This window comes from Haemaphysalis longicornis, unplaced genomic scaffold (assembly GCF_048455015.1).
Source record: "Haemaphysalis longicornis isolate Haplotype H1 unplaced genomic scaffold, Haemaphysalis longicornis Haplotype H1 scaffold_27, whole genome shotgun sequence".
Taxonomy (NCBI): Eukaryota; Metazoa; Arthropoda; class Arachnida; order Ixodida; family Ixodidae; genus Haemaphysalis; species Haemaphysalis longicornis.
Window position 1 is genome coordinate 408,330 of NW_027526325.1, and position 18,078 is coordinate 426,407.

The following is an 18,078-nucleotide window of genomic DNA, read 5'->3' on the forward strand; positions in this document are numbered from 1 at the left end:
TATCCCCACAGCGGCTTCTCTCTCGACTTTAAAGCGGGGGTTTATATTTACAAGAGCTCTGAGGCCGGTCAACTAGCGCCGCCCCTCGACTACCGCGGGAGACGTAGAACGTCTTCTTTCCCAGCGGCCGCCACGTAGAACGTGGTCGGAGGTCGGGGTTAGCAATTGGCATATCCGAACTGCTGGAGCCAGTGCCTCGTAATGCATGTAGCAGAACAGAGAGATACGGGACGAGGGACTCGGTAAAGATACATATCAAGGTTGCAGTCGTCATTGCCAGTGCTATTCGGCTTTTTTTTCGAAATATATAATAGGGCCGAATGACGTGTGCTTGTCACGTTTCTTTGATTCATTGATAAATAAGCGAAAATATAAGTCGAGAAAAAATCCGCCGTTTTCCGGGAGCGGGACTCGAACCCACATCTCCGCATAACCGGTGCGGTGCGTTAACCAATTACGCTATCCCCACAGCGGCTTCTCTCTCGACTTTAAAGCGGGGGTGTATATTTACAAGAGCTCTGAGGCCGGTATATATATATATATATATATATATATATATATATATATATATATATATATATATATATATATATATATATATATATATATATATATATATATATATATATATATATATATAGGGTTTGGAAATGAGGGGCTCGTTAGAAAATACAGAAAGAAAGAAAAACACCCGCCCAGAGTGGGGACCGAACCCACGCCTTTCGATTAGATCTCGAATGCCTTACCAATTCGGCTATCTGGGCGACTGTGTTCTCCTTCACTTTCTAGGGTATTTATATTTTACTACAACTGTACCCTTCTATGCCTTCTTTGGCGTTGTAGGCTGCCGGCGGCAGTTCTTTCTATATATATATCTATATCTATATATATATATATATATATATATATATATATTTATATACGTAACCTATGCGTACAATACAGCCATTCAGGCCACAACAGGTTTCTCGCCCTTCTTCCTCCTGTATGGTCGCGAGCCGTCATGTACCCTCGATACGGTTCTCCCCTACCGACCGGATCGCTCCGAGTGCTCCCCAGCTTCTGAAGCTGCCAAGTACGCGGAAGAATGCCGCCAGCTTGCAAGGTCCTTTACGACTGAAGATCAGTTGCATCAAAAATCTCGGCACGACGACACCCGACGTATTCTCCAGGATCTCTGGTGTGGCTGTGGATTCCCTCCACCACACCAGGGTTGTGTAGCAAGCTTCTTTCTCGGTTTCACGGACCCTACCGTGTCCTCGAACGGACGTCACCGGTGAACTACGTCATAGAGCCAATGACACCTTCCACAGACCTCCGTCGCCGCGGGAAGCAGACTGTTCATGTCCAGCGTTTGAAGCCGTCTTATGACCCCCTAGTGTCGTGTTGCCCGTGACACGCCAGGATGGCGCTTTATTCCCCGGGGGGTAGTTGTAATGAGGTAACGCGCGCTGCAATAATTAGGAACTGCGGACAATCCCTTGTAATGGCTGTGTGCCATCGGTCATCGCCATGTTGCTAGCAGACAACCAGCCGCTCGTGTGAATGAAGAAGAAGCTCGGTCTGCGCGGCTTTGGGTGTGACCGTTCGTCGGCTCTCTCGCTCTCCGTGGTCTCTGTGGTTCTGGACCTTTGCGACCGTCTGCATCTACCAGCCAATAAACCGCCTTTCAATATATATATATATAAGAGAAGAAAAACTTCGAACAAGGTAAAAGCACGATTGTGGCCTACGTTTCAGCAAAGAGAACTTGCTTTCCTCAGGGAACCAAGTTCTGAGGAAAGCAAGTTCTCTTTGCTGAAACGTAGGCCACAATCGTGCTTTTACCTTGTTCGAAGTTTTTCTTCTCTTGTGTTCTCCACCATCTTCAAAGTTCTACTACTCCCTATATATATATATATATATAGTAAGGAAATGAGGGGCTCGTTGGGGAAATACAGATAGGCCAGCAGTCTACGACGCCAAAGGAGGCATAGGGGTGTGCTTAGGCTGTTTTCTTTTTTACTACGGTTAATGAAGTGAACATTTTTTTTTAATATACGGAATAAAGAAAGAAAAACACGCGCCCAGAGTGGGGACCGAACCCACGCCTTTCGATTACATGTCGAATGCCTTACCAATTCGGCTATCTGGGCGACTGTGTTCTCCTTCACTTTCTGGGCTATTTATATTTACTAGAAGTGTATCTGACACTTGAGGGTGGTAGCCAGCGCCACTCTGACTACACGGGGAGAAGGGGACCTTCTTTTCAACCCCCGGGGCGTGACTCCAACGTCTACAGCCTGTCATGAGCGGGTAACTGGCGGGAAGCCCTCTTATGCTACCTAGGCATCAAGGCTGCCAGAACCGAGACCCTCGCTAGGCTTTCGCAGAATAATATAGTAAGGAAATGAGGGGCTCGTTGGGGAAATACAGATAGGTCAGCAGTCTACGACGCCAAAGGAGGCATAGGGGTGTGGTTAGGCTCTTTTCTTTTTTACTACGGTTAATGAAGTGAACATTTTTTTTTAAATATACGGAAGAAAGAAAGAAAAACACGCGCCCAGAGTGGGGACCGAACCCACGCCTTTCGATTACATGTCGAATGCCTTACAAATTCGGCTATCTGGAAGAACACAGTCGCCCAGATAGCCGAATTGGTAAGGCATTCGACATGTAATCGAAAGGCGTGGGTTCGGTCCCCACTCTGGGCGCGTGTTTTTCTTTCTTTCTTCCGTATATTTAAAAAAATGTTCACTTCATTAACCGTAGTAAAAAAGAAAAGAGCCTAACCACACCCCTATGCCTCCTTTGGCGTCGTAGACTGCTGACCTATCTGTATATATATATATATATATATATATATATACATATATGTAGACAGAAATGCTGGCAGTCTACAGCGCCAAAGAAGGCATAGGGGAATGGTTAGACTATTTCTTACCGTTAGTGACGTTACAATATTTTTTTAATTATTACGTGAGAAAGGAAGAAAGAAAAACGCGTCCAGAATGGGGACCGAACCCACGCCTTTCGATTAAATCTCGAATGCCTTACCAATTCGGCTATCTGGGCGACTGTGTTCTCCTTCACTTTCTAGGGTATTTATATTTTACTACAACTGTATCTGACACTTGGGGGTGGTAGCCAGCGCCACTTAGACTACAAGGGGAGAAGGGGACCTTCTTTTCAACCCACGGGGCGTGAAGCGAACGTCTACAGCCTGTCATAAGCGGGTAACTGGCGGGGAACCCGCTTATGCTACCTTGGCATCAAGGCTGCCAGTACCGAGGCCCTCGCTAAGCTTTCGCACGATAATAGGGTTTGCAAATGAGGGGCTTGTTAGGAAATACAGAAAGAAATGCTGGCAGTCTACAACGCCAATGAAGGCATAGGGGAACGGTTAGACTATTTTTTACCGTTAGTGACATTACATTATTTTTTTAATTATTACGTGAGAAAGAAAGAAAGAAAAACACGCTCCCAGAGTGGGGACCGAACCCACGCCTTTCGATTAGATCTCGAATGCCTTACCAATTCGGCTATCTGGGCGACTGTGTTCTCCTTCACTTTCTGGGGTATTTATATGTTACAACTGTATGTGACGCTTATATATATATATATATATATATATTCTTTTCATTTCTTCGGCCGCATTCGCCGAAGGTGATGTTTTGGCGGTCGCGTGTACTCGATTTCTGCCGCAGGGAATTGCCATCGCACCATGCCTCCTTGGGTTTGTGAATGGGTCTGTAGTCCTGGCTGCTTTCAACAGCACAAATGAACCTGTGGCGGCGCCCCAGCAGCTTGCGTCGTCTGCTGCCGCAAACGGGCACGCTCCAGGAACGATGACGCTGGGGCTGAGCCACGAGTGGCGAGTGTTGACCACGCGCTTGCTGTGCGCGCTGGGCACGAGGTGGAATAAAGCGGGGCCTCCAGTTTGGGCCCACGGCGCTGTAGCGTGCAGACGTGTGTCCTCTCATCTCTCTGTCGCCGTCGCGACAAACCCATTCTGTTGTCTCAAGGAACTACAATAGCTTCGGTGGTTGATTGCCATCCTGCTTCAGGGGTTTCCATTGGCACGTCCCCTTCAATTAGCCCATTGATGGCTGTGCCACTGGATATGTCAGCTCTTACAGCCACGCTCAGTCCCGACCTTACACCTAATCAGGCCAACTTACTACTCGATGTTTTGGCCAAGCACAGGGATTCATTTGACGTTCATTCCCCTGGGCTCACGCAGACTGCTTCGATAGCGCACCGAATTGAAACGTACGGGTCAGCTGTGATTCGAGGCAGACCATACCGCCTCTCCTCGTCAGAAAAAGTAATTCTAGATAATGTTGTCGATATGCTCAAACGGAAAGTTATTCGCCCATCGACGAGCTCATGGTCTTCTCCCAGTGTTTTTGTTGAGAAAAAAATTACTGCCTACCTCCCCTCGCGGGAACCCTGGTGTGACGCGACGCTGAAGGGGTGTTCCATTGTGCGTTTCCGTTGGGTCGATTACTCGAATTGCGTGAGCAATCGTAGGGTAATGCGAGAGAGAGAGCAACGTAGCGCGGACGACCGTCGACTGAGAGACCGGCCGGAGCGCAGCATGCCCGAAGGAGAGGAGACCGCGGAGAGAGAGGGCGCTGCACTTGCGCACAGCGCGCTTGCGCCGCGCGAGCGCCGCCCACCGGCGGAGTGAGAGAGCGCGCCGCAACGCGCGCCACAGATGTTGGGGGTAGGGCGCGATATCACGGCGAGAGGAGAGGGGGTGAGCGGAGAAGAGACGCAGCTGTGCGGACACGGACAACGACGATGCAGGAAGGACAGGGCCGCCGGCAAGAAATGCTCCTATCAGCGTCACAGAAACCGGTTTCTGTGGCGATCGGGTCAGAGAGGTCCAAATAGTCTGGGCGCCGGCCCACTGCAGTCTCCCGGGGAACGAGAACGCGCACGCCGCGGCTCGAGGTCTAACCAACCGAGCCGACGCCGACGATTCCACCGTCGACGCGCACTCGTTTCGCCGGTCGGGGCGGGACAGGCTGGTATCTTATCGGGAAATACTAGATCATTACAGCCTTGAAAGAGCGAGATACCCTGCGCCACACAGAACTTTAACTAAGTGGCAATCGGTGACTTGGCGTTTGCTCCAGACCAACACGTTCCCCAACCCTGTAGCCTACAGCCGCTGTTACCCGGGGCTGTACACAGCTGAATGCAAAACTTGTAAAGGCAGAGCGGACCTCCAGCACATGGTTTGGTCGTGTCCCATCAAGAGTCAACAGGTACAGCAGAAAGGACGCCCTTTCTTAGAAATTAGAACTGTGGAGCAGTGGGAGACCGCGCTGCTCAGCTCCGATCCCGAAGTTCAAGTCGAACTCGTCCGGATGGCTGAAGACGCCGCCGGGGTCCAAGGACTCCTGGCTGCCGCCTAAAAAGGGGTAGAGGACCGAGGAGGATCTCCAACCTCTTCCTTTTCCCACCGGGCACACAATAAAGTTATTCTCTCTCTCTCTCTCCTATCAGCGTCACATCTAAAAGATGTATCGGTACGGTTCTCGTAGACTACCGGGCGCTCAATAAAATCACTCGGAAGAACGTCTATCCTATGCCCACATAGACGATGCCTTAGACTGTTTGCAAGGGGCCGAATACATCTCGAGCCTCGACCTCCGCGCGGGGTACTGGCAAATACCCATGCACGAAGCCGACAAGGAGAACACGGCATTTGTAACCCCAGACGGCCCGTATGAATTGAACGTCATGCCGTAAGGCCTCTGCAGCGCTCCGGCTACCTTCGAACGACTCATGGACATGGTGCTTTGTGGCCTCAAATCGCAACTTGCCTGTGTTGTTTGGACGATGTTGTGACATTTACGACCACATTTTCGCAGCATCTGCAGCGCGTTGACGAAGTACTGACCTGCCTATCTAATGCCGGCCTACAACTGAATACGAAGAAGTGCCGTTTTTCAAGCAAGAGCATCAAAGTTTTGGGGCATGTCGTCTCCGAAGAGGGAATACTTCCGGACGCAGACAAGAGAGCCATGGTTGTAAACTTTCCTCGGCCCCTCCAACTGAAAGATCTACGGAGCTTCCTTTGCCCGACATCGTACTTGCGCAGTTTTATTCGCACCTTTGCGAACCCCGCTTCTCCTTTGAACCATCTTTGAAGTGCCAACGTGCCCTTAATTTGGTCAGACGATTGCCAGAAAGCTTTTCAAGCCCTTAAGGACGCCCTACAGATGATCCCGCCATGTGCCATTTTGACGATACAGAGCCTACCATCCTGCATACTGGTGCCAGCGGGTGCGGCATTGGCTACGTTCTTCTTCAGCGTAACACTCAATCCAGAGAATATGCTATTTCATGCTAGTCCCCCATTGACGAAACTACACTGAGCAAAACTGCACTATCACTGAACAAGAATGTCTAGCTGTTGTCTGGTCTGTTCAGAAGTTTCGCCCGTACTTGTGCGGCCGTTATTTCACCATCGTAACAGATCATCATGCGCTCTGTTGGCTCTGAACTATGAAAAATTTATCTGGGCGCCTAGGCCATTTGGTCTTACGTTTACAGCAGTTTGACTTTACGGTCGCGTTCATATCTGCTAAAAAGCATTTAGAGGCGGACGCCCTGTCGCGATGCCCACTACTTACGTCACTGTTAAAAAAAACAATTAATTTACTGGACATGTCCATGCTATCTTTGTTGCCACAACTTGTGTCGTACTACAACATTACGGCACATGTTGCGTAGCATTAGGTGATGGGAAGTGTTCTGTGGTTCTAAGTTATGGAACAAATTTCATAATAACTGGATACAGGAAATGTTCCATACAAATGGGCAGCAGTAAAAGTCCCCTGTAGCTAGGCTACAGAGCACGTTCCATATCCCTATTGAACAGGAAATGTTCTGTAAAGCTTAACAACAGGAAATGCCCCGTAAAGGTGGGTTATGGAACAAATTCTGTACTACGTCAGTAAGAAACATGTTCTGTACAACTACACTACCGGAAATGTACTATACAATGTAATTACAGTACAATTGGTATTTTTTCCAACTACAGGAATTATGTTGCAATTTCTTTTTATGGCACATGTTGTAGTAATGAAGTAAGCATGCATAACTACTGTAAATTGTTAAAAGGATAAATGTACTCTGTGCTACAATAGAGGTTTAGTAACGATAAACACACTCGCAGCACACGCGCAGCAAAATAATATGCTGGAATGCAATGCATTTTTATTCACTCTAAATTGTTATTCAGGCACTTTCAAAAACTTCTCCAGGCTCAAGATGATTTTGTTAGTGCATTTGAAGCAAAAAAACAGCCTTGAGCTTGCAGCCTTTTCTTAAATCTTTGTTAACACAAAAGAATTCATACTGAATAGAAATGCATTGCATTCCAGCATATTATCTGACTGCACATATGCTGCGAGTGCGTGTTACAATACAAAACTCCTATTGTAGCACAAAGTACAAATTTTCACTTTACGGTTCATGACAATTCAACGTTAGCTAATCTGCTGAGAGCCATACTTTTATGGTGCGCTGGAGTATCTGCTGAAGTTGTAGGAATTATGTTTAGTAATGCTGCTTATCTTGTATTGATGCCTGCAATTGTGGTCATGTTGGCTCATACTGAACCAAAAAATGTTTCCAGTAAAACCTCAAGTAAAAACAAGAAATTGCTGTAGCCAATAATACACTTACACTAACAGGAAACAAAAGCTCCCAAAAGTTGCCGACAATTGTTTCCACACAGCGCTAGGCCACAACTCTGGCCTCGCCATGAGTGAATTAAAAGACTTGTTATGTCAGGCTCGAATATTTATTTCACCTACATGAGCTACGTGGCACAAAACTGCTTCAAAACGTGTTCTTTAAAGCAACTGGATGTCACTGATATCAATGCAAACTATAAAACGGTCAAAACGTGAGGCATTCAAATGTTCAGCATTTCAAAATAGTGTATCACAATCCAGCCACTTCAACCGGAACATCTCAAAGGTGCTGCGGACTTCAGGCTGCATGTTTTTTAGTTTGCTCAACGAGTGGTGGGTCCGTCTCGTGGCCTCACGTTCACAAGTTGCCTGGAAGATAAGGCCACAATAAGTTTCTTTGGTTACACGTTTGCATCCCCACCACCAGAAGCACAGATTCAGTAAGTGCTATCATGCCGACTGCATGATTTTCAGCATTCTACAAAACCAAATTTAAACAAAAAAGATGTCAAGGCCACGCTATTTTCCCCAAAAACCTATTGTTGTATTTATTGGTGTTAATGGTGTTTTGATTTCAAGAAAAAACTGTTTTTTTTTGCTTGAAATAAAGCTACATACATACAAGCAGCACAAACTTGACTGGGCCACCAAACATGATTCAGGTCAAGTTTTGAAAAAGAACTGCTCAAATTATTGATGAACTGATTATGGGGTTTAACGCTACTCACACGATGAGGCGCACCGTAGTAGAGGCTCTGGAATAATTTTGACCACCTGGGGATCGTTAGCGTCCACCCGCCGCGGTGGCTCAGCGGCTAAGGCGTTGCGCTGCTGAGCACGAGGTCGCGGGTCCAATTCCCGTCTGCGGCGGCCGCTTTTCTGATGGAGGCGAAAAGCAAAAACGCCCGTGCGCACGAGATTTCGGCGCACGCTAAAGAACCCCAGGTGGTCAAAATCAATCCGGAGCCCTCCACTACGGCGCACCTCATCGCCTGCGTTGCGTCGGCGCGTTAAACCCTACAATCAGAATCGTTAGCGCCCGCCGAAATTTCGAACACACAGGCATTTTTGCTCTTTGCCTCCATCAAAAATGTGGCCGCCACGTTCGGGAATCAAACCTGCACTTGGGCTCATGTGTTCGTACTGGCAGTGAACACTGCGTATGAGGCACAATACTGAGAGCATCTTTTCAGGAGTCAATGGCACCCCTACTAGCACTGTAAAACCTGCTTTCATCCAGACATAGGTAGGAGGTACGGACAGCCACGTTTGCCAGGTCAATGCAGCGCTAGGCAGTCCTGCATGACTCGTGGGTGATTTAGCCGCGCTGATTGCCTTCAGCACCAGTGAATGTGCCCTCCCAAAGGCGTGTGCCACAACATTATTTGCAAGTATTTTCTAAACAATGCAATAATTTCACATAAAACAGGGCGCTAAATGCAGCCTATCACACTAACTGCTGGGTGGTGCGCCAACAGAACTCTGAAGGTTGCTCTCAAGGCTGTCCGTTTTCCCCAGATTCCTTTTTTTATACAATCTGTGTTCACTGCATTTTGAACAGAATAGTGAGCGAGTGGATTAACGGTAGCTGTAAAATGCCAGAAGGGTGTCTAATTTGGCTAGCACGAGCCCCACAAGTGCAATTATCAAGGGGTTTCCTTTGGTTCCTTTTGGTTCCCAACCAGTCTCTGCACCATCAAAAATTTCATGCACCTTTTGCGGCATTTGATATATATGACTAAACCTGATACAGACTGTTCAGACGTTGAGGTTGCGAAATGTTTTGTGAGCTATCCAACAGCATAAAACTATTTCTTCTTGGTAAGCAAAAAACGAGAGATTATTGTCTCACCCACTGAATACCTAAGAAAAATAGACATAGCATTTCCCTAAAGAATAATTTGAAATTTACGAGCTGCAACTGAAATTTTTCCACAAATGGTTTTGCTGCTAATTGGGTGGATGGGACTAAATGCACTACAATTACTTACAAAGATTCCAAGTCACAACTTCAGGTGTAAAAAATATTTAACGAATGCAAATATCCCACAGCTCCCGTATTTCCGTTGAATGTCGTGCCAACCCAACGCCCAAATTAATGTTCATCGAAAGCATTTCTCATTGCGTGTTTTCTTTAGTGCGCTGTTTTTTACTGCTTGCATACTGGAATGCACATGAAAACCCTCAAAGTTAAATGACAGAGGGGCCGTCATAGGTCCAGAGTTAGCCATTTGGCCCCATCGAGAGGCTCGAAAGGGGGAATTTTATCCATCCCGTGATACCCCTGCAGGAGTGGAATACCAGATATGAAGAGAAGATAACACAGTGCGCCTTGTAAAATTATACTGCCATTATAACACAGACCATAAATTCAAAATAGGAATTCAGTGTCTAGACCACCAGACTTTGTAGTCGTTTAATTTACCAACATGAAACTTTCACTATACACAAACTAACATGAAAATTGTTGCTAATATTACCATTTATGGAGAACAATATTGTGATTAACTCTCGTGACCGCACCTATTCAAAATTATTCAATCTGAGCGATACCTTGGTAGCTCCTTTTCATAGCGTTCCAGGTGTTGCCTGAACAAGTAAGGCTATTGGAGTTATGTCAGAAAATGCTCTTTGAAAATGGGTTTTCTTTTTATTTTTCCAACAAAAACGTGATTTTTGACACGCGTTTGCATCCCCTGGGTGTGGAAGAGAGACGTGGTCATCATGCGTCTCTGCTACCAACAACGAATGCATGCTACTCATAATTACTCTGCATCAGTGTTTGGTTTTTGTTATCAGGGCAGAAATAGTGAATCAGCAAAGGGTTTTCAATCGTCAGGTTTGCCCTCTGACAGTAATAATCCCTGAAATCGGCTGGAAATGTCAAGCAGTGCCTGTTTTCAAAGCTGCTTTATTATTTTACGCAGTTTTATTGCTTTTGTGCACATTACTTTAAGTCGTGTTGTAGTTCTACTTACCATAGGACCTTGCAAACAGTTTACAACAGTTTCCGTTTCGTTTCTACATCGCGAAATTCATATTTGGCGCTAATACGCCTACTTCAAGCCTACCTGCCATGGCACCTTCCGCGTCCGCGACTGATCCTCGAAAGAAGCATGCCACTCCTTATTTCATCCAACCCTAGAGAAATTTCTGCGTTATGAATTTCCGATGCAAGTCAACAGATAACAACCAGTCGCCGGAAATCTGTTCTGACGAGGGGAGCACTTCAAAACGGCCTTACACACTGCCAGCTGTTCGCCTGCCAGGTTCGTTTTCCATACGAGGGCCTCTCTGGGGGCCTAGTGTTGCATCTCAGTGGAACTGTCTATTCGAACGGAGTCTCCAGTAAGTTTTGTACTGTTTCATTTCAAAAATGTTAGGTGGTGCCGCAATAGAGGAGGCTCGTAGTGCAGGTCTTGTTTGTCGTGCAACAGCTACTCGGCCAAAGTTTGCAGAGCACGATTCTAAGGCAGCGCACCTCATTCCTGCAAGCAAGGCTACAATTGCAAGTCAGAAGATGATAATAAAGCGCAACTTTATGTTTTGAGACATAACTGACCGTGAACGTCAGCAAGCATCAACCACGGAGTTCCGTTTTCAACTTCATGCAGGTTTTTTCCGCAATGCGCGCTTGTCCCAAATACTCTGGTGGCTGTAAATGCAGTCAGTCATTGACAAGACGTTTTTACGTTACGCGGGGGTAAATTGATGCCTCTGACAATGTCAAACCGCCAGATTTCTTCCAGGGAACCACCCGACATTGCAAATTTTAAAATGTATGTTAGGCTTCACCGCTAGACACAAGCACCGCGCGAGCTAATTTTTTTTTAAATATCTGTCAAACGTTCCCCGCAAGTCGAAATTTTTTCTCAGGCGTGTTTTTGGGATGTTTCCCTATAAAATGTATATTATAATTCTTTTCAACTACTGGTTGTTCGTTATACACAACTCCTTTTCTATCATTTTTTGACTACTTGACAAAAATTTAGATTTTGATTTTTTTTTCGCAACTATGATGTATGAAAACTTTTTAAAAACAAGCTTTATTGGATAGGCCATTAATTAATATGCATTTGGTGTTTTTTTAACAAGTGCCTAACCAATTTTTAAGCAGAAAAAAATGTTTTCTTGGACTCCTAAAAATCGGTCAATTTCCCTACAATCACGAAAGAGGCGCAACATGGCCTAGTTAGCAATTCAGGAGTACACATGTTTCTAGAACTGTAATCAAGTACAGTAACCTGCGTGGAACTATCGTGCAGTCTGACGTCGTATTTGCAAAGCAGCCTTTTTTGGTGATTTAACTCTTTCGTGACCGCGGGAAAATTGACCGATTTTTAGGACTCCAAGAAAAATATTTTTCTGCTAAAAAATGGTTAGCAATAATTACAGGAACACAAAATGCAGAATATTTAAGGGCTTTTCAATAACACCAGTTTTTTAAAATGTGTCTATATAGTATAGTTGCGGAAAAAATATCAAAATCAAAATTTTTATCATGTCAAAAAAATGATAGAAAAGGAGTTGTGTATAACAAACCATCAGTAGTAGAAAGAAATTATAATATACATTGTGTTGGGAAACATTTCGAAAGCACGCCCTAGAAATAATTCCGACTTGCGCGGAACAGTTTGTCGGATATTAATAAAAATGTTAGGACGCGCATTGCTCGTGTCATGCGGTGAGGCCCAACTACCATTTCAAAATGTGCAATGTGGGGTGGTTCTCTGGACTAAATCTGACGGTTTGACATTATCAGAGGCACCAAGTTGCCTCGACGTAGCGTAGAAAGATATTTTCAATAACCGATTTTGCAGTTATGGCCAGCAAAGTGTTTGGGACAAGCACGCGATGCGGAAAAACACGCATGAAGTTGAAAACAGAACTCCGCGTTTGATGTTTGGTGACGTTCACGGTAAGTTATCTCCCAAAACATAAAGTTGAGCTTTATTTTCATCTTCTGACTCGCAATTGTAGCCTTCCTGGTAGAAATGAGGTGCAATGCCCTAGAATCGTGCCCTGCAAACTTTGGCCGAGTAGCTGCTGCGCAATGAAAAAAGATCAGCATATAGAGCCTCCTCCGTTGCATTGCTACCTAAAATTTTTGAAATGTACAAAAACTTTTTGGAGACTCCGTCAGAATAGACCGTTCAACTAAGCAGCAACACTAGACCTCCGGAGTTACCCTCGTATGGAAACTAAACTGGCAGGCGAACAGCTTGCAGACTGTAAGCCCGGTTTGAAGCACTGTCCTCGTCGGAACAAATATCTGGCGACTGGGTCTGATCTTTTGACTAGCATTGAAGTTTTTATTTCAAAAATGGGGTTATGGTTGGGTGACATCAGGAGCGGAAAGCTTTGTTCGAGGATCATTCGCGGACGCCCAAGGCACCATGGCAGCTAGCCTTGAAGTTGGGCAACTACGTAGTAGCGCTAAATATGAATTTCGCAATGCAGAAACAAAACAGAAACTGTTGTAAACTTTTCGCGAATGGTCCTGGAACTGCCACACAACTTCGAACTACGTACGTAAAGGAAATTAAAATTGCCTAGAATCATAAAATAGCTTTGCAAACAGGCACTGCTTGATATTTCCAGCCGCTTTCTGGGATTATTACTGTCATAGTGCAAACCTGACGATTTAAATCGCTTGCTGGTTCACCTTTCATGCCCTGATAACAAAAAACAGGCACTGATGCAGAGTAATTATGAGTGGCACGCATTCTTCTTTGGTAGCAGTGACGCGCGATGATGACGTCCCTTTTCCACAACCAGGTGCTTCAAACGCGTGTCAAAAATCACGTTTTCGTTGCAAAAATGGAAACAAAAGTGTTTCTGGAGGGCCATTTGCTAATTTAACTCCAAACAGCTTTACTTGTTGGAGCAACGCCTGGAACGTTTTGCAAAGATGCTCTTAAACTATCGTTCAGTTTGAACGATTTTGAATAGGCGCGGTCGCGAAAGAGTTAAAAAGGATCACTAGCTTCCAAACCAAACCATGTTCCTCCTGAGTAAGTTGTTCGAGTAAGTGACAAGACGCACACGAAATGTTCTACCTGCATTTCTCATGCTGGGCGTCACGCAAAGTTGGCTTGACCTGGCTTCCATACATGCGTTGAACCAAGTAAATCTGTCTTCGCTTACCGGCAGACGGTGGCAGAATTACTGTAGAATATTATAGGTGCTCTTAATAGACTTAACAGTGGCAACGAATATGCTTCACACTGTGTTACGATAAAGAAGCGCACTCAAGTCCTGAGCGGGCTGGTATAGCCACTGTGCCAGTGTTGTTCATATGTGCCGCAAATTGCGCTGGGTGCTGCAGCTTTGTGCCATGTCACTGTCCGGTGCCTACAGAAACCAACTACTTACAGCCAGGCCTGGCTTCAACTACCTCCTTGCATCATAGTACCCTGTGGGGTTGGTATGTTAGTACAAGCACACGGCCACAAAACTTGATACTGGATTCGGACTCTAGGTTTTAGAGGCAGCCTAGAGTTCCTCAGAAAATATACTACAGGGAAACAAGCATTTGCAATCACATGCCAACTTGGAATTACGGAAAAAGAAAACATTTTTACAGAGTTCATGCTTTCCTTGATCTATTTAGTGGTACAGTGCAGTCCACTAATAATATCAAAAAACCAGGACAAATAATGTTATAACCAATCATTGCACCATATATGAACTGTTATAAAAAGTATGTCCACCACGGTTGTTGCACCTGACTCAAATTTTCCACTTGCAGTGAAAAATATAAATTGCAGAGCAAACGGTTTGGAAAACAATGCCTTCATTTGTTACGTTTAACAAGAGCCTCAAGCAACTGGTGCCAGTTCATTTCACACTGCCCAGGGTTCTGCGCTTATTTATTTCACCACCGCCCGCTGCCCCACTTCACCGCCCACTCCCTTCGTTAGGCCACCAGTTTGAAATGCGCTCCTCAGGAACTAAAACTACCACTATGCAAGAGCAATGCCAGCAGCAGTGGGCCGCCCCTCCCGCCATATCGTTATGTGAAAAGGAGTTTTAACAGCTGGATTGAAAATCTCAGATTGTCAGCTGCAGGCCAATGTTTGGAGTCAATGTTTGCTCTTATAACTTTCTTATTCTGTTCAAGAGCTTTTGCTTTTCACTCTGGTGGAAGCCCCATAATGCCTGGTATCCAACCAGATTTGTTCCATTTTTGGGATTAAAATTTGAAATCAACTCCCCCCCCCCCCCCCCCACCTTGCTGTTCTCAAAATATTCACATCTCAAAAATACATCAGGAAAACCCTGCTACTCCCATGTGCATCGCGTCGCAGATTCTCTGTGCATGCACTGTTGACATAGTACGACCATGTGAATACTTCTTGTCCAGAATTCTGCTGCACCAAACACGCGATAATACGAAGTGAGAAAAACAGCGACCAGTTTTTATGTTTTTAGTTTATTTTAAGAGAAGACATTATCAGAGCACGGTGTGAAAGTTGTACATTAGTTAATGAGAACACATCTCCACTTGCGTTGCCGATCTAAGTTACCCATCACACATTATGCTCGCTGCAACTCTCCAGTAACAGGAGAACTGCATTATGTGAGCGCAACTTACTGTACAACCATCTGAAGTGCCATGGCAACGAAATCAAAGTAGCTGAATCAGCAGGTGTTCAGCTCTGACAAAAAAATGATGCACATACAAATGCTTACCTCTGAATGAATGCAAGCACTGCAGCCACCTCGTTGCACGTGCCCCCCGCCCCTTCGCCCGAAATCTTTCGGGCCAGGCTGGGGTGCGGCTCAAGTTGCCTGATGAACCACCTGAAGTCACCTGCAGGCGTGGAACCTGCAGTTTTAAGGACATTCTTCTTAATATAAAGCTGAAAACAAGGGCTACGTCAATATCTGGGGCGGTATTCTCGAGTTTTTTCCCTTTTGCGTCCCTTTCAAAAGTGTCCCTTTTGGCAAGCCATGATTGGCAAAAAGCAAACCGGAAGTGATGTGACGCAAGCGCGGCGAACCTACTGCCACCGCTCACTGCTTAACCGGAAGTACGTCACGATGAAGGGGCGCAAAAGGGACGTTTTCAAAAGGGACAGTTACAAGAATATCGCCCGTGGCCCCTGTGCCTGCTCCAGATGCTGTGCATCTGAACATATACAGCCCGGCTGCATTTCGCGCCGGACGCACCGAGCTGCGCCGGAACCTGCCACGAGCCGATCGAGGCCGTCCTGCGTTTTCGCTGGCGGAACAGCACGGCTGGGAAATGGCGAACAGCAGAAAAAGCCTCATATAGGCATACAGGCGGTCTGGACTTCAGCATGTCATTCCTTGTGTTTACGCTGGAACAAAGTGCAATAACATAACAGAGTATGTCACTGTATTTTGTTCAGTCAATTATCAATCCTTGGTATGTTTTTTGTACGGAAATATTGACTATTGCAGTTCCATAATTTCTGCTGTATGAAAAGAATTGCTCTGCCAGTCTTGTATATCCTCCGCATCAGCAAAACTGTACAATTCTCTTTATTTCCGAGCTTTTTTTCTTTATAGTACTATTCCATTGTTTTTTTTTTTTGCCTCCCTCTTCGTTAGGATCAGCATTCTGCATTTGCTTACCCGAATTTTACTGAAGCCGTGTCTGTTTGATTTAACGGCTAGACATATAATGAAATTTAAGAAACCTGCAACAAGATCAACATTCAACACCAGTGTAATAAGGTGTTCCGCTAAGCGTAAATGTAAATTTCATGTAACTTCATGTAACAAAAGGCGATTACTTAAGGACGAAGATGCACGTTTGCTAGCTTCACCGCCATTATATGTCAATGTGCCGCACGTACAGTCCAGTGAGATTCGAAGGTTATCGCTGGAAAGCTACTCTTTCAAATGAAGCACACTGAATACCAGCTTTAGCAAATCCTTCATGTCAGTTTCGTTATCGTCGCCGTAGATAAAAAGCAACCAAGTCTGCGCTTGATAAGAACGAATGTAAAGCTTGAAACCCAAACGGTGTGAAGTCAGTCATACGGGCCACTGCGGTAGCATGGAACAGCCAACAAGGGGGAGAAGGGTGTGAAATCTTGATTTTCATGGTTCCGAAATGAAACCATAGGCGACGTACGGTTCCATTTCAAAAAATCAATCAAGATTTTGCAATCTTGCCGCTCTTGCCCAAGCGTTCCACGGGCCTACGAGGTCGGTGACATGCTTGGCCTTTCGATGCTGGCGCGATCGCCTTCAAATCCCGCTCGACTGTACTTCATAGCTGATAAGAAAACTTATTAGGCCCTTTCGCAAAGAAAAAAATTCCCCCGCATTTCCCCGAGGGGGAGAATGTGAAAGTGCGAATGCACGGTTGTCGGCCCGCTTGCGGCGCTTGCGCTCGGCCCCCGCAGCCCACCGCCTCGCCGCCTTCTCTTCCATCTCTTCCATCGGGTTTGTAGTATCACGTGTACACCACGCAGTTATCAAGCCGCTATAACGCCGCTGAGTCGCCAACGCACGCCGCTGACGACGTAGTTTGAATGCGTTAAAGATATAAGGCGCGTCACTAACACTGATATCAGCGTCGCGTCCGTGGCTTGGTCGGTAGAGCGTCGCGCTGCGGCCGCAAAGTCCTCGGATCGAAACCTGGCGCCGGATGCTGTTTCTTTTTTAAATATAGAGGAGCACTGCGGACGCCGCCGCCGCCGGCGGCGGTGGATGGTTTGGGGTCGCTTATAAAGTGCATTCGCACTTAAAATCTCAAACGCGAATCTTGATAGTAAATACTAAGTGTAGGCCTCCACTTCCGCCCGACGAACTTTAGGGACTGCGAGCCACTCACAAGCACACTCATGACCACACTCAGGAGTGCGTGCCCGCATAACCGCCTGCTGTACGGATGAAACAATCACCCGTGGCCTACCAATAGACCGGCGAACGGGAATTTAGGTCATCATTATCACCATGTAAACTCCTGCTAGCATTCAGCGTGCACAAATCGCATGTTGAAGTCAGTTATTTCAAGCTTTGTTTGATAAAAAGCGCGCAAGAAGCCTTGCCTACACATTCCCCCTCCCATCTTTTGGTAGATCACGGCCCCCAGGAAAAAAATCCTGGATACACCCCTGATAGCACGCATCATAAAGCAACTCCATGGCAGAAAAAAAATGTCACGTCTTCGAAGAAATTTGCAACGCCAAGAATTGCTATCACATGAGCAATTAAAGATGGTTCCACCTGGAAAAAAATAAGGCGGAAAGCAATCTAAAAAGGATGTTGAAACGAACTGGGTACTCCTCATTTGTCAGCTGTAGCACGTGTTAGAAATCAAAAGTTCTTGAAAACTCCCTGCGTCAAAACATGGGGAAAGATTTTTTGTGAACCATGACTGCTTCGTAACCTATGCAGT

At 45.8% G+C, this 18,078-nt stretch overlaps 1 protein-coding gene and 1 non-coding gene across 5 annotated transcripts in view; both read right to left on the minus strand.

The window, feature by feature from the left end:
• Positions 1-18,078, minus strand: part of LOC144172915 (pancreatic triacylglycerol lipase-like) — a 356,275-nt gene that overhangs the window by 106,221 nt on the left and 231,976 nt on the right. For 2 of the 4 annotated variants that reach the window (XR_013323130.1, XM_077701505.1), the window contains exons 10-11: positions 15,393-15,528; positions 7,802-8,066 (exon numbers count right to left, since the gene is read on the minus strand). The exons of the other annotated variants lie outside the window; for them this stretch is intronic. Coding sequence is in view for 1 of the 2 variants with exons in the window: in XM_077701505.1 (XP_077557631.1) it covers positions 8,056-8,066; positions 15,393-15,528 (147 nt within the window). In the remaining variant the exon portion in view is untranslated. Of the gene's footprint in view, positions 1-7,801; positions 8,067-15,392; positions 15,529-18,078 lie in introns of those variants that run through there. 4 annotated transcript variants of the gene reach the window in all.
• On the minus strand, positions 2,983-3,054 carry Trnak-uuu (transfer RNA lysine (anticodon UUU)). The gene has a single exon. It is a non-coding gene; the product is annotated as a tRNA-Lys (tRNA).